Source organism: Geospiza fortis, unplaced genomic scaffold, assembly GCF_000277835.1.
Source record: "Geospiza fortis unplaced genomic scaffold, GeoFor_1.0 scaffold240, whole genome shotgun sequence".
In the NCBI taxonomy this organism is placed as follows: Eukaryota; Metazoa; Chordata; class Aves; order Passeriformes; family Thraupidae; genus Geospiza; species Geospiza fortis.
This window is the reverse complement of record NW_005054379.1, coordinates 3,017,831-3,033,251: the sequence shown is the minus strand read 5'-3', so window position 1 is coordinate 3,033,251 and position 15,421 is coordinate 3,017,831. Positions and strand designations below refer to the sequence as shown.

The window sequence follows — 15,421 nt, the reverse complement described above, 5'->3', positions numbered from 1 at the left end:
TTTGGTCTATACTGTATTTAGCTGGCTGCTTTGTTACTGTTTACTTCATATTTTCATTATTGTGTGCAGAAATGCATTGCAGCCAGCAGCTTACATGTGGATTAAATAAATAAGGGAAAACACAAGCATCCTGAGAAGTTAGGAGACCCGGTCTTCAAGAAGGAGATAAAAACACTTTCCACCTACTGTACCTAGGTGGAGGATGTTTTACTTGCCCTCTCCCGCCTACTGGAGGATGCCATCATTGTTCCTATTCTGCTGACTATGAACAACAGCAGTCCCCTGCTTCTCCTGCAGCTCCAGATAATTGTTTTGAAGTATTGCTGGATGGACGGGATTTGCACTGCCCTGCAGTCCTGCTGATACAAAAATGCCTTTAAGATCCTGCCTTTCCCATCCTAATCTACAAAGGAAACAGGAAAAAGGAACTTAAACTCCCTGTACTCAGACAGCAATGAGACTGTTCCAGCCTGCGCCAGTGCTCTGATTTCTTGCCCGTGACTTGTAAACAGCGTACCATGCAGGACAAGAGTAACTGCTAAAGGGCTACCCCAGGGAAAGGATACTCCATGAGCAACTGTAAGAACTGGATGGATACACTTTGGAAAGCATGGACCCTCTAGCACACCTAGTTCTCTGTGGATTCAGCCTGTTGATTTCAGGTAAACTTTGTCTTTAATTGCTGTAGTGGACCTGTCTTCCTTTGTTTTTCACACAGTATGCATCTACCCTTTGACTATCTATCCTTCACTCCAGCGTTTACCTTTTCTGATTTAAGTACTCATGTTTGTTTCAGTGAGTCCACTTCTCTGTGCAGAGCTCTTACAGTCAGTGATGGCAGGACTGGGGCCAAGCAACTGGGGGTGATTTAACAACATGTAGGATCCACTGCTGCAGCTTTTAACTATTGAATTTGTTGACACGTTGCAGCAGGAGTTTTTTTCTATCTAATGGTACAATTTTTTTCATACAGCTGATAACTTTACGACCATTGGTGTCATTCCCTAAGAAATCTGTTCTAAATAGAGATTAAATGTCAATTTCTTCTGTGACTGACTTTTTGAACTAGCCATACCCTTGATTTGTGTATCTGATTTTAGAAAATATTTCACAAGTGGAATTTAGATGAAAGTCAGTGAGCAAAAAGGCGAAAAATACAAGATCAATTAAAACCACTTCAAATATGGTTATATAGTATTATCAGGAAATGTCATTAGTTCAGCAAGTCACAAGTTATCATAAGAGATATCTGTAGAAAGGTATACAGAAATATACCAGATTCAAATTTAGTTTACAGTAATTTCAGCATTAATGTTTGAGATACCTTGCTGAACCTATCACATGCAGAGCCCTGGGGAAGACTGTCCTCCTGCCATCAGATTCAGAGTTGCTCCACATTTGAGCGTCACTTTAACAATCCTCAATTTGATTTTCTAGTCAGTTTCTTCTGTAAAAATATGTAAAAGAAAAATACAAGTCACATGATAACCTTAGACTCTTAACTCACCCCTGACCATTGTATTGAGATATATACAGTTCCAGTCCCTGTCACAGTGAAAATGTAATGTGCCGTAGAACTGCAAATTGTCCTGCAATGAAAACCAGAAATTAGGAAGAAAAGGCAGAAGTCCTCATTTCCACGCAACTTTCTTCTCGATTGCTTTGCACAGATCTTCCTGATTAGCAGCATGCTAACAGCTGTTAACAATAAATTTGCGAGTTTTAGATGTTACTTTGGCTTCTATAAAAGGCTAGAGAATAATGCAGACCAAAAAAGAAAAAGTTTTTAATCTGCTGAAATCATGTTTGGAAATATTCTTATCTAGTAATTGCTGTAATAGGCTGCATATTGTTATTGCCAACTCCTCTTCTGTGGCTTCAGTTTTTTGGTTGTTTAGCTGCACATGGATTAAACCTATTTAGTACTCAGATCGCTTACAGCTTTATACTTTTTGAAAATATCTGGTGCTGTGAGCATTATGGATGGAGAAGAAAAGAAAGTCCAGTTATTCCGACTTTTTTCCTTGTCCCTCCTGTTTCTCTGCATTTTGTCATATATGTATTTGACACAGACAACAATGACGTTCATTAAGTCACAAGTACAGGAGAAACAAGTCATTTGCAGAGATTAGCTATAAAAATGTGGAGAGCACAGACAGCCCATCGCCGATGAGCTGCCAGTCACTGAATTTTCCACAGGGGCTGACCAGCGCGGTGTGTGCTGTAGTCACACCCATCTCAATAGATCTGTCAGCTTTCCCGCTTTTGTTTGAGAATGATATCATGTTTCCTGGGGCTAGCAGTGGAAGACAATGCGAGCCTGCTTTCCTCTAGATACTGCAGGCGGAGTTCAGGAAAGCAGTAATGACATTCCCTGAGCAGGGGAGGGTCAACACTGAGCACAGACACTGAACTGGCTTAACCTTGTGCCTGATGATTGTGGGCTTCTCTGGGGGTGTTGCTGGGTAGGCACAAAATCCACTCCACCCTTTTCCAAGGTGAAAACCACTGACTTGGTTCCCATTAGGAGAAATGGCCTTTGATTTAATGTCTTTTTATTTTTAATAGCAGTACTTCATTAGCAGCTAGAGCTAATGATCCAGTTTGGAAGGTGGCATTCAAAGTATACACAAATGCTCACTTCTGCACTCTCTACATTCCACAGCAAATGTTCAATTAAACTGATAAGGAGTTGAATTTAATCCTACTGGGATTCTTCAAACCAGATTGAGTATCACCACATGTTTTTTCTTTTGGTTACTTATGTCCTTGACATTTAGACTATCAAAATTATGCTGACATCTATCCTGAAGTATGGATTCAAATGCCAACCTTGTGGCTAGGTTCAGTCTTTTGAGTTCTGACCAAAGAAGAGCTGCAGATTTATTTATTCCTCTGAAGGCAAGGAATGAGTGTCACAACTCGCATTTTGCCTCAGAAATGCCTCTGGCATCCTCAGCTGTCCTCAGATGTCTAGAAATACACTTGCAGTTTCTCACAGCGAGCTAACTCTCAGAAATGTTCAAGTGTGACCTTTATTTTATTTATCCTTTATCAATAAAGGATTGGTGAAAATCAGCCACAATTGCAATTAGCTTCAAGAACATTTCTTTGACTATTCTATCAGGAAGCAAATATCAAATGTCTCCATTCTCCAAGACAGAATTTTCCATGCTGCAATTTTTCTCTGCCAATAATCTTAGATCCAGTGGCTCTCTAAAAATACAGGATTTTTTTTCTGATTTAGCTGTTGGACCCATATATGGTAAAAGACTCAAAGGATTATAATAGCCTTTTTAGAAAAAGGCAACAGTGGAGCAAACCAGCGCAGCAGCATTCAGTTTATCATCTATGCTGATGGCTTCTATGCATTTCCTTTGGGATCAGTAGGTGTTATGAAAAAAATCTAAATTATCTGTACTATGTGACTTATTTTCATATTTGGAAAGTTGAACAGCTTTTAACACAAATTACCAGACACACAAGCACCTTTATAATGCTGTAGGCTTTTCAAAATGACATGTCAAAATTTTTAGTTGGATTGGAAAGTTCTAACAATTCCGCTTCAAGACTTTTATTTCTCTTTTCAAGCTTAATTTAACCAAAAGAAAACCTGTATTAACCAGTGGCTAATCCATGCCTGTGAGAGTGAACAAGAATATAATTCTTCCCATAATTAAAGGGATTAGGCCTCTGTGAGCATCTTCAAATAGGCTGTTGTCAGATCAAAGTGGCAGCTGAACTTCAGGGTATTGGGTGGCTGAGTACTGGAGTTTTGAACTTTCCACAAAGAAATGGAGAGAAACTACTTCTGATCTTTTAATCTTAGGTATTTCATAACTGTAACTGTGAGGTTTTAATATCAGGTATTTGTCACATGACCAGACTTTACACTGATGCACAACCTTTCTGACACCTAAATTATCCAACTAGTAATGCGAATTGGAGGAATTTTAAACAAATTTATCTTTCATTCCTGAAGTGTGTTTGATTTGTGAGACACAGAAATTGCATCTGCCTGCCATACTGTGCCTGGTTCAAATCTACAGAGATGCAGAGTAGCTCTCAGGAAGCTTGTGTTCCCAAAAGTCATTTCAACAGCTGGGAGTGGTCAGGAGTGAAAAGGCATTACATCAGGACCAAAGGAATCAGTTCTGAAAGGGTGAAATGAAGCCACAGTACATTTGTAAATGTTAACATATGCTATTGTTTTAGATACAATTTTCATATATAGAAACATGAACACACATCTACTATATGGTTTTTATATTTAGCCATAATTAAGATGGGTAGATTACTTTTTTGGTGAATTTTCATTTAAGGGAAAACCGAAGCTGTAATATTTTGCATACATTGTCTGGTACCCACAAGATTTTTATCTGGAAGGTTTTACTGTACAAGAGGAAGAATAGAAGTCATAGATACTGACTGTCACTAAACAGCTGTCTCTAGGGCAGGGAGATGCAATTGGTCCTTCATGTGCTCAATGATACTTACCTGGGCTGGAAACTGACTCTGTATCAGTCACATACACAAGCGTGCTTGGCCTAGACCCATCTCTTAAACAAACAAAAAACTCTGTTCAGCTCTCTTGGAAGACCAAGAAGTCATGGAGGTATGGAGGGTTTTGCTTAGGCACAGCAGCAATGAACCAAAAATGGATGCACCTACTACTTGTGTGAAACTGATTTAGTTTCATGACCAGATGCCTCTATAAGATCTATCTGGGAGTGGAGGGATGAAAATCTTAGAGAATCTGCAGCAAAGGACTGCCATCCAAAGACAGTCTCTATCCCGTATTGGGTAGGTTGTATTTAGGATGCTGTTCCACTGTAGTTTCAGTGGAGCCATGCAGCAAAGAATGTCTAAAATAGAGAATTTCCTATAGAGAGTTTAAAATGGTGAATGTTTATATTACAGATTTGATAACTGTTCTCCAACTGTTAAACAAGGGTCATATCTTAAAGAAGTTAAAAAGCTATAAAAATACATTTTGTAATTCATCACTTGGAACCTTAACCCCTTTACAATGTAAAGATATTAGGCATTTGCTATGTTCTGAAAGGATTTTTGAAAGATATGTTAACAAATGACATTTCTCTTTTCGGAAATGCAAACTTTTTACTTCAAGGCTGGTATTCTTTTTCTTGCCTGCTATTTATTTTTTCCTGCTGTCAGCATGACTTAATGAAGTGGTTTAGTTAATTTCTCCTTTGGAGTATAACAAGCCCTCCTTGACAATGCAATTCCAACTGCACTTCTGATTGTGCTGATGATTTTCCCTTGTGTTATTTCCTGGCTGTTCATCACAGACAAGCCACTGGTCAGGGGCCTTTCCCTCCTTAGGCACAAAATGTGCTTAGCACCAGAAACACCTCCCAGCTACTTTAGTCAGAAAAATCAGTAAGTGGCAAAGTGGGACGTATTTATTTTGATGTGCACATGCACTCTTGATGATATGATACCCGTATTTTGCTGGCTCCAAATCCAACCATATGCACCTGAGCTACAAGCCTGTCCTACTGGAGCTTTCCCACATTTTTCAGCCTTTTTCAACATTTTCAGCATTACCTGGCATACTGTCAGCTAGTTATTCAAATAGCCATTGGTGCTGCTATGTTGTTTCCCATTTTACTCACTTGTGGTCAACCAGGCATGCTTTGCTTTGGTTTCTTTCTTGTGTTTTGGTTACACACACACACACACACACACACACACACACACACACACACACTCACACACATTTTGGCATGGCTTCTCCCCTGGAAACCCCAACAAAGCTGCAGCGCTGTTTCTCTTCCAGCTTTTTCATCTTAAAATATTGTTTTGACAGGTTGTGAAACAGCAGAGAAAACAAGAAGGCAGTGGTATTTCCTTCAGCTGCACCAGAGGTACCCAAAGGCAGATGAGCAGATACCGAGATAGGCAGCCCTCATAGCTTTGAAACTATTTTGTTTTTCACACACGTGCTCTGGTCTTCCCAGAGCACTTACTGCATAGTGATTGCCGGTCAGTAATTTCTCCTCTCTTATTAGTTTCACAATACCTTCCCCCCACAAATAGTGCCCTATTTCTAAGGGCAAGTGATTTTGGTATTGGAATGGTGAAGCATCCCAGAGCTGCACAGTAGCATCACGTAAAATACAAAAGCAAGATTCTTTACATAAACAACAAAAAAGGTTTTATTGGGAAACCTGGTTGTTAGCTCATTTGTCAGATGTTTTCCAGGAGCATTTCTGTCTTTTTCTTCACCCCTATTGTTCCAGTTCTATGGTAGAGAATCTTGCTCTCTTTGGACAATAATAACTTCAACCTTGTTTTCCTGTGGAGGAATGAGCTGTCAGAAGGGAATCTGACTCACTGGGAGAAATTACCTGAGCTGCTGCTATCTTTGCATTCCAGCTAACAGGACACTTAAAGATCACTGTGCCCATAAAATGAATACATGGTTTCACAGCCCACCAGATTATTTTCTTTTTTGAGAATGAACCAAAAATATTAAAAGTGTTGAGAGCCCAGGAAAAAACATCCAAAATTGCCAGATTCTGGTTTGGTTATGTTCTACTCTTCCTATGAAAAATATGCCCAAACAGTTAATGTTTTGGGTTAGTTTCTGACTGGCTTTAATATCAAGTAAGGAGTACTTAATTTTTTTCCTTTTGGAAGAGGAGACATGCTGATTTAGTCTCTATTTTATTTATTTCTTTATATTTAATTTGCATTATTTCCAGACTGATTATCTTCCACATTGTTAGTTAATTAATTTTTAAAAAATCATTGTTTATTCAGTATTTCCCCATGAATTAATCAAATACTATACTTCCTCAGTAAAATTGCTTGTAGGGTTGTAATTCGTAGCTCCAAATAGATTTATTTAATTCTTTTAATCTGATACGTTTTGTTTTATACCAAAAAATAAGACTGGAGAGGGTACAGCTGAAGTTATAACGACAAAACAGGACACAATGAGAAATACTGAGGTTTAGGCTATTTAGCAAGTTGGGTTTGTTCTAAATCAAAACCTTATTATTTCAAGTAGATGGACTGTTCATTGTTATATTTTAAGAAACTTTCAGGAAGAAGGATTGATTACTTAAAAGTTTTCACAGTATCTAAATTATTTTTAAATCCTGCAGTGAGTGTCATATGCAACTGACTTTTTAACTTTCAGCATAATACCAAAACTAAGCTCAGATTCTACTTTTTCCCCGCCAATATAGTAGCTATATGTTTTATATTCTTGTTCCCAGATGCCTAATAGCAGGAATCATTAGTGTTCCAAGCAATAACACTAAAGAAAAAAAAAAACTACATAAATGTTCCATATTACATCTATTCTCTGCTTCAGCTGGTGAAAAATGGAGTGGAATTTACTGGAGTTTTCTACCCTCTCATCTTCTCTTAAATAACTAGTACTTTAAAAGTATTAATCTTTCTGCTTACCTCTACAACAGATCTTCATCTTGATCTGTTACACTTCAAATACCAGGAGAAAGACTTCCTCCTTATAGTAATTTCAAGCAATCAGTTATAAAGCTCTACAAATATAAGGAAATAAATATATCTTAAGTGTGTAATGTCTAAACAATTTCTTTGCTTCTGCTACCAATCATTATTAAAAATGAAAGCCTTCCTCAGATCTTTGAATTCTCGATACCCCTTGCAAATATGACTTCTATCCATATTATATGAGCTTTGAAGGACAGTGGGGTGTGGTTAGCCTGTGATGGAGCCGACAACTCTGGCTGCTTGCTGTGGAAGAGGAGCATAAGCCCTTGTGTTGAACATTTTTCCAAATAACAGACAACTTTGCAAAGGCCTCACACTAGATAGAAGGTGCCTAGAATTTTCCCACATTTTCCTGGAGACAAGACAAGGGTTAACAGTGGAAATACATGGGCAGGGACTGTCAGAGGAAAGGACAAATCAAGACTTTTGTTGATTTGTTGATTTTGTTGAACTAAGAGTTGCTGTATGTACTCATCTATAGCATCAAACTATCTCAGCTCAAGATTGCCACATTTATTCATGAACCCTAGTATCTAGCACCAATAATGATCTAGAGCAGTGATATTTTAGTCTTTATCAGAGACTTGCTTGCTCTTTGAGTAGAACTATGTCTGGGATGTGTTCTAAGGAATTTCTGAGAACTATTTCTTTTGGCTGATCCTAGCTGAGTTTTGCTGGTGCAATGCAGCATAGAAAATATGATGACTGTGCCTGTATGAATGGCATTTTGGTAGGGAATAACACACAGGGACTACAGACACAGCATGACAAATTTATTCTGCGTTCAGCACAACTTCCCCAGGTCAACATCATAGAATCAAAAAATAATTTGAGTTGAAGGGACCTTTTTAGGGTCATCTATTTCCAATCTCACCCCTCTGGACAGGGACACCTTCATTTAGACCAGGCTGCTCCATCCAGCCTGGCTTTGAACACTTCCAGGGATGAGGCATCCACAATTTCTCTGGGTAACTTGTTCTAGCAGTTCACCTCCCTCATTGTGAAAAATTCCTTCCTTATATCTAATCTAAATTGACCTTCCTGTTGTTTCAAGCCATTACCCCTTTTTCTGTCACTACATGCCCTTGACAAAAGTTTCTTTCCAACTTTGTTGTAGCCCCTTTAGGAACAGGAAGGTGCTATAAGGTCTCCCTGGAGTCATCTCTTCCCCGTGCTGAACAATCACAACTCTGACAGCCTTTCCTCATTGGAGAGGTGCTCCAGCATCTCTCCAATCATCTAGGTAGCCTCTCATGGACCTGTTTCTACAGGTCCATGTCCCTCCTATGTTGGGACCCCAGAGCCGGATGCAGGGTTCCCCTCTCACCAGACCAGAGGGATAGAATCCCCTCCCTTGCCCTGCTGGCTGCACTGCTTTGGATGCAGCACAGGATACAATTAGCTCTCTGGGCAGCAGAAATCTGTACTAGAAAAGCTGTCAAAGACACAGCTGAGTATCACCAAGCAAGAAAGAGGACAATCCTGTAATTTGGAGCGGGCCAAGAGGAACTGTAAGCGTTTCCCTCCGTTTATTTTGCTGTCTGGGCTATAGTCAGTGAGCTGTTATTTAAACTTCTATAGAGGATGCCATTTTCACTGTGCTGGAAAGACTCAAAGCACTGCATCATAGCGAGTGATGTGTCATAAATACTTGGCAATGGGTCTTCTTTGCATGGTATTTCCCATTTACAGCATTAGCCTTCTGCAAGCTCTTTCTCTTCTCAAAATCCATTTGCACACACAGCAAATTGCCTTCCTGATAAGGCCTGTTCTTCAAGAACCAGCACAGGAGTGAAAGGACTTTTTCAAGGCAGCACAGAGGATTGTCCCTGCTGCTGAGATAGGCTGCTTCCTCTCTCTATTTTTTGTGCTTTTCTCAAAGCTAAATTCTGTTGCCTTATTTGGTTCTTACATACTCAAAGCCTTCATTAGCATCTAGGACATGATTGACCTAAATTTTGCCAGACTAGATAAATTCCTTTCTAGCAAGCGTAGTTATTTTATTTGAAATTCCATTATCATAAAGAGATGCTGTATGAATCCCCACCCAGTGGAATCAAAGAAAACATTGCTATCATCTCCAAGGCCTTATATTGCTAAAATGCCTTTTTTTTTCTTTTTCAAATTATATCTCAAGCATAGTTTTTCTTAGTGCAAAACTTTCACTATTTTTATTTCTGCTTGCAATATATTCCAGCTATGAAACCTTAGCTGCAAAGTCATGTTTGACATATAATTCTATACTTATGCATAGATATAAAATCCTTTTAGAGGCAGAAAATTCTTATCTTTCTCTGGGAAGAAACTCCATCTGTGTTCCATCTGCCTCATTGAGGTGTCCGGGCTACCCTGCGGTGTTTAATATGACAAAAAGCCACCTATCTTTAGACACTGAATCAGAACACTATCCATTCACTGGTGGATAGATTTTGATTCACCCAGAATATTCTCAAGTTTAAAAAAGCAATATGTCTACTTGTTCTACACCTTTATTGCATGAATTTACTACAAGGAAAATATTATGCAGCAAATACCCCGATTTTGGTAGAATGTTGCTTTGCATATGGAAAAAAAGGCAGCATGAAAGCTGGTCCTCAAAATTCAGGCTTCTCCTACTGCTTTTTCTCAGAGTATTAAAAGCCTGAGATTCAGGGGAGGAAAGAGGTGTTATTTTCTCCTTTCAACCTTTGGTGGAAGTCAGAGGAATGGAGAAATGCTAGGGAAAATGGAACTAAGGCCCTGGATGAGCAGCTGTCCTCTGAAGGACACCAGCCCTTGGGCTCACACCTTTGTATTGGAAAGGCAGCCGTAGCTCTGTGCCCCATGGATGCCAGGCAGAAAAATATTTCACTTCTGCTCTCTAACACTGGGCCTGACCTCAGTGCAGAACATCATGTCAAGTCACAGAATTTGAATCCAGATTTTTTTTCTGAGTTTCACAAAAGTTTGCAGAAACTAGGATCTTGCAGTTTGTGATTTTAAGCATATCTCTACCTGGCATGTGAAGCTTGCTGGTCTAAACTGAAGCTTCTCTCAGTGCTGGTGATTGTTGAGCTATATTGGCCTTTGGCTGATGCATCAGATCCATAGTAAAAGCACAAATGTTCTTCATACTAAACTAAGAACCTTGAGACAAATGTCTCACACATAAAATGAATGTGTGAATTGGCCTCATTTCTATCACATACCTCTTTAACTTTGTTCAAAGGATTCATGTTGGCAATGTGCAGCAGGATGAACTGACTTTACTGACCTTCACGTTTATGCAGTATTTGCTTTAATGTTCGTTGCAACGTTTCCAGAAGGTTTCATTTCTCCATTATGTAACTGCAAATTATCTGGGCTGGCACATGAAAGGATGGTGGCTGTGGAAGACTGGTTGGGTGTGGTGAGTGTCAATGTGCTGTCAAGATACTTCAGTCCCCAGAGTGGTTGCTTGCACTGAAAGCAGAGGAGGACCTCCTCCCTTGGCCCAGAGCACTGCAGAGACACACGCAAAGACTGCAGTCAGCACTGCGACCTTTTGACCTTCCTTATCTAAGACTATACCCCTTCCTTCCCATCAGAGAACATTTGCAAGCTGACCAGCACTAAATATTAGGTCTCTCTATGTAAATACAAAATATACTTGTATCCAAATCAGGAAAATAGATGTGATGAATAAAAGAAATCAATTATTCTTCCTGTTTCAGCTGGAAAAAATGTTAGTATTTCCCTTCTCCTTACCCTGAACTTAAAAAATAAGGGGAAACGCCTATTATTTGCCAATTGTTCATTATAGGAGAGCTGAATTTCCCTCCAACTATGCACATTTGAACAGCTAAAACTGTGACACTCTGCTAGAAGATATTTTAATTAGGCTTGTATCTCTCATTTTCAAAGAATCTTTCACCTCTGTGTATTTCTGGCAGTCCTATTGATCAAAAGAAGCAATTTTGAGTTATTTAAACCTGACCTCATTTAACTGGTGGTGCCAACTTGCTCTTTGTTTTTGCATAAGTTGTTTTGTGCCATGGGTCTTGTCAGTGTCTGTTAGGGCTTCAAATATTTAATGTGATTGACTATGAAATCATTAGTCCAAATTCATAAAACAGCTGCAAAAAAATACCACCACCAAAAAAATACCAGTGTTCAGATACTACCATCTCCTATAACTGAAGTCATACCTGCTTTACATCTGTTCATGTACATCTGTTCACCTGCTTTACATTCTGTTCTAAATCCATGTAAAGGAGATTGAGGAAACACTATTAAACTGACAACCTTATCATCCACCAAATCTGCTGCCAGAAAAACACCATACTTGAGGCATTTATGTGCATGTCTAACTATACACGGATCGATCTTCTTTGGCAACCTATGGTTTTCCTTGGGCTTCTACAACAGCTCTTGAAAGAAATTCAGCACATTTGCAAGAAGCACTGCCTTTTCTAAGAAGAGCAAATTCCATCTGTTTGTGTCATAAAAAATAAGTCCTCCAGTCATTGTAGCAGAATACTTAATCTGTGTTCATCCAATTTTGCACAAATGCTGTGCATGGCACCAGCCAGAGAAACCCTGAGCACTGGGTGACGCAGCTTACCTGGTGATTTGATTGGCCACATCAAATTCTGCAGTAAAATTTTTTTCCATTTGATTTTTTTTTTTTTTTTTAGGTAAAGTAGAAGCAGCACTGGACCTCATACTGATCAATTCCTTCCCTCTGGTGGGCAACTCGGAGACATCACTTATATGTGTCACTTCCAAATGGCGTTCCCGTGAATCTATCACAATAGGCCGGGACCAGGAGGATGTGGCAAACCAGCACCGGGAGCCACTGGAAGTTAATGAAGATTCCAAGAGAGCAGCAGCCAAAACAGTGGTGTGGAAGAGGGAACAGGCCAGTGAAACTATTGGAGCATATTACTGTGAAGGGAAACTCAAGGATGAGGTGACAAGGATACATACCATGAAGATGCCACTGGGAGGTACAGTATAGTGGTCAGATCTGAATTTGCCATGGCACTGCTTGCAGACTGGCACCTATCCCTGGCTGACACAAGTGGGCACAAAGAGGGTTCCAGACCAGGCAAGGCAGTCCTGAGTTAATAAAAATGGACTTGGTTCAGGGTCTTTTTTATTTTTTTCTGCAGTGCAGAGAAACTGGTTGGTACTAGGTGCTAGTCATTTCCTTGTGGAAGTTAGTCAGACATCTGTAAGTATTCTGCCTGCATCTGGCTATGGCCAGGAACACGAAGTCAGCAATTAAAGTGGCCTCACTGACCCCATGGAATAATATACATGGCAACTCCTCCGCTGGGTTTCTTGCACGCCAGGTGCTTGATTTCAAACAGGCTTCCATTTATAAAGTTTGACAGGTCTGAGATCTAGATAGCTAAGCATCACTTTTCTATCTGTCTTAAGTAAATAGGCAACCTGAGCCCAGAAAATAATTGCCTTGCCTAAGGTTTAGTAAAACTGCAGATCAGCAACACTGGATCTGCATTGTCTGTGTCAGTGTGGGGAAAAAAAAAAGAGGCATCCCTCTCAGCACTGGAAAGGAAGCCCAGAGAAGTTTTCCAAAATCTGAGAAAGTTATTCACAAAAATCCACTACAGATTTCACAATTCATTTGATTTTGGTTTTAGGCTATGCACAATAGTAAAAGCAAATGTGCAGGGATATAGTGGGACAAGAAGGTAAGATTTCTAAGGTCCATTACATTGTATTTACATATGTTCAAAATTTCTCTTGTTTCTGGACATCATTAGACTTCTGGGACAATGTCCAAAGCAGAGATCACCATCAACTACAGAAAGGCACAAGAAATTTTGAGTAATTTTCTGCAGCAAATCACATTTTCAAAACTGAAGATAATTTAAAATAGATTTTAATGTACTGTAATGTTTTGTGCCATGGCAACTGGTCTGTAAGGATGCTTGACAATTTTGATCTTTCTTTATAAGATTTTAGTAAGAGCAATTTTTGTTGTAGGTATCTCCTTAAATAACACAACAAATTTATAAAAGGAGATTATTTCATTTGTAAGAGCTGCAGCTAGTGCCCACTATTATTTCTTTGAACATGAGTAGTTTGGAAGCAAGCTAAGTAGGACACATACAATTTTCTTTGGTTTATGTTTTCTCTGACCAAATGTGGTCTTTGAAGGGTTGGATTGGTCACCAAGAAAGATCTGCAGATGCAGACTGACAACTCCATTGTTTCAAAGGAGGGTGCAGTGAGGAGGAGATAAGATAACAGTTGATGGAATGTCACTGTGACCCTGCCTGTGGAAGTCTGCCAGCAAGCAGAGCACATTTCTAGCTGTTGTAGAGCAACATGCATGGGGGAAGAATGTCTTCTGAATCGATCAGTTCTTTCCATTTGGCATCTGTGGGCCTAGGAACAGTGAGCTTTAATAATCAAATTATGAAACCTTCTTATGTGACAGATATTGTTCTAAACAGAAGTAGAATTCACACCAGTAGTTGGCAGGTTTCTTGGATTAATTTCTAGGTTTAAGTACCTTTCTCAAATTTTCTCTGCAAAAGTTTTCACTAAAAAATTTCAGACTAGCAAATCTTCAGTGAAAGTATATAATCTAATCAGATTAGATGGGAGAGAGAGAGATACATCAGAAATTCTCATAGCTATTAAAGTGCACAGAAAGTGGTGAAAGAGGTTAAGGAAAGATTGTAGGGTTTGGCAAAACAAATGTATCTGGAAAACAGACCTTTTTCCACTTAACTGTTGTTAACTTCATAATTTTTAAAGGCAGAATAAGATTTTCAACAGCAAAAATTGAGTTCAAATGTGCAGTTTCCCATTGGAGACACCGAAGTCAAAGGAAGAAGCAGCACTTCTGGAAACCCAGCCACTGTTTCGCATCCTTCTATCAAGAAGCTGGTGAAACACTCACTAAGCATTAATCATTTTGGTAGCCCTACTGACTCAGTGGGAACTGCCATCTCCCTGATTGTATACCTATTATCAAATATGAACATATAGTGAAGAATTTTGCTGTGTAATATGGAAACAGGTTCATTTTCTTGACTTATTTTACCATCTGCTATTCTGAAAGTAACAAGTCCATTCTCCTGAATTCTTTATACTGAAACATTATAGTTACAAATGTAATATTCATACATGCAATGAGAGGGAAGAGTTTATGCTTTATCTTCTTAGGGGGAGCGATCCTTATTCTGTATAAGTACACATCTCTAGAATAACACACCACAGAGTGTTCTCCTTCTAGTCAAAAACAATTTATTCAATTTCTCTACACAATAAATGTTTATTTTCATATATCTGATTGAGTTTTCCCCACAGAAACTCAACCACAGAGCTGTCAAAGGGACAATAATGGAAATGCTAGCAGTAGAGTATTATGGCATTTGTCCTGCAACTCAGTTCGTTATGTCTCTATAAGGAATTGGCACACTTGAGATGTGAAATTATGTAATACAAGTCACAATCTAAAAATACATTGGAGCTGAGCCCAACAGGGAGTGTGCATTCCTTTCCATTGCAACAATACCCTGTAGAAAAGTCTTGTGGTTTAGCCTAACATGCAAAGAAAAGTAGATGGGAATTAAAAAGTTCGATATCTTGTTAAAACAATTAGCATTGTCTCACTAAATTTGGTCCAAAAAGGACTGCAACTAAACCCCTTAGGATCATTTGTAGTTAACAATTTATTTTTTACAAAAGCTGTTGAATTATTTTTCTCTTAAATAGATAATGATTTTTCACTATGCATTTGTTAGTAATGAATAACTTCTAACTTGGGAGCTGACAGTAAGTTGGAATTGCTTTCAGTTTTTGTTGCCTGTTTCTAATGAAAACTTAGTTCATTATTCTATATTAGAATTTTCTGTTTCTCTAAGATGTAATGTAGATACCAATATTTAGGAAAAATTACAAAAGCATGTAC

At 38.9% G+C, this 15,421-nt stretch overlaps 1 protein-coding gene across 1 annotated transcript in view; it reads left to right on the top strand.

The window, feature by feature from the left end:
• Nucleotides 1-236: 236 nt before the first annotated feature.
• TEK (TEK receptor tyrosine kinase) overlaps nt 237-15,421 on the top strand; it is a 37,019-nt gene continuing 21,834 nt past the window's right edge. Inside the window, 2 exon segments of the mRNA XM_031060291.1 lie at nt 237-662; nt 12,165-12,476. Of these exon segments, the coding sequence (XP_030916151.1) occupies nt 611-662; nt 12,165-12,476 (364 nt within the window). The 5' untranslated portion in view covers nt 237-610.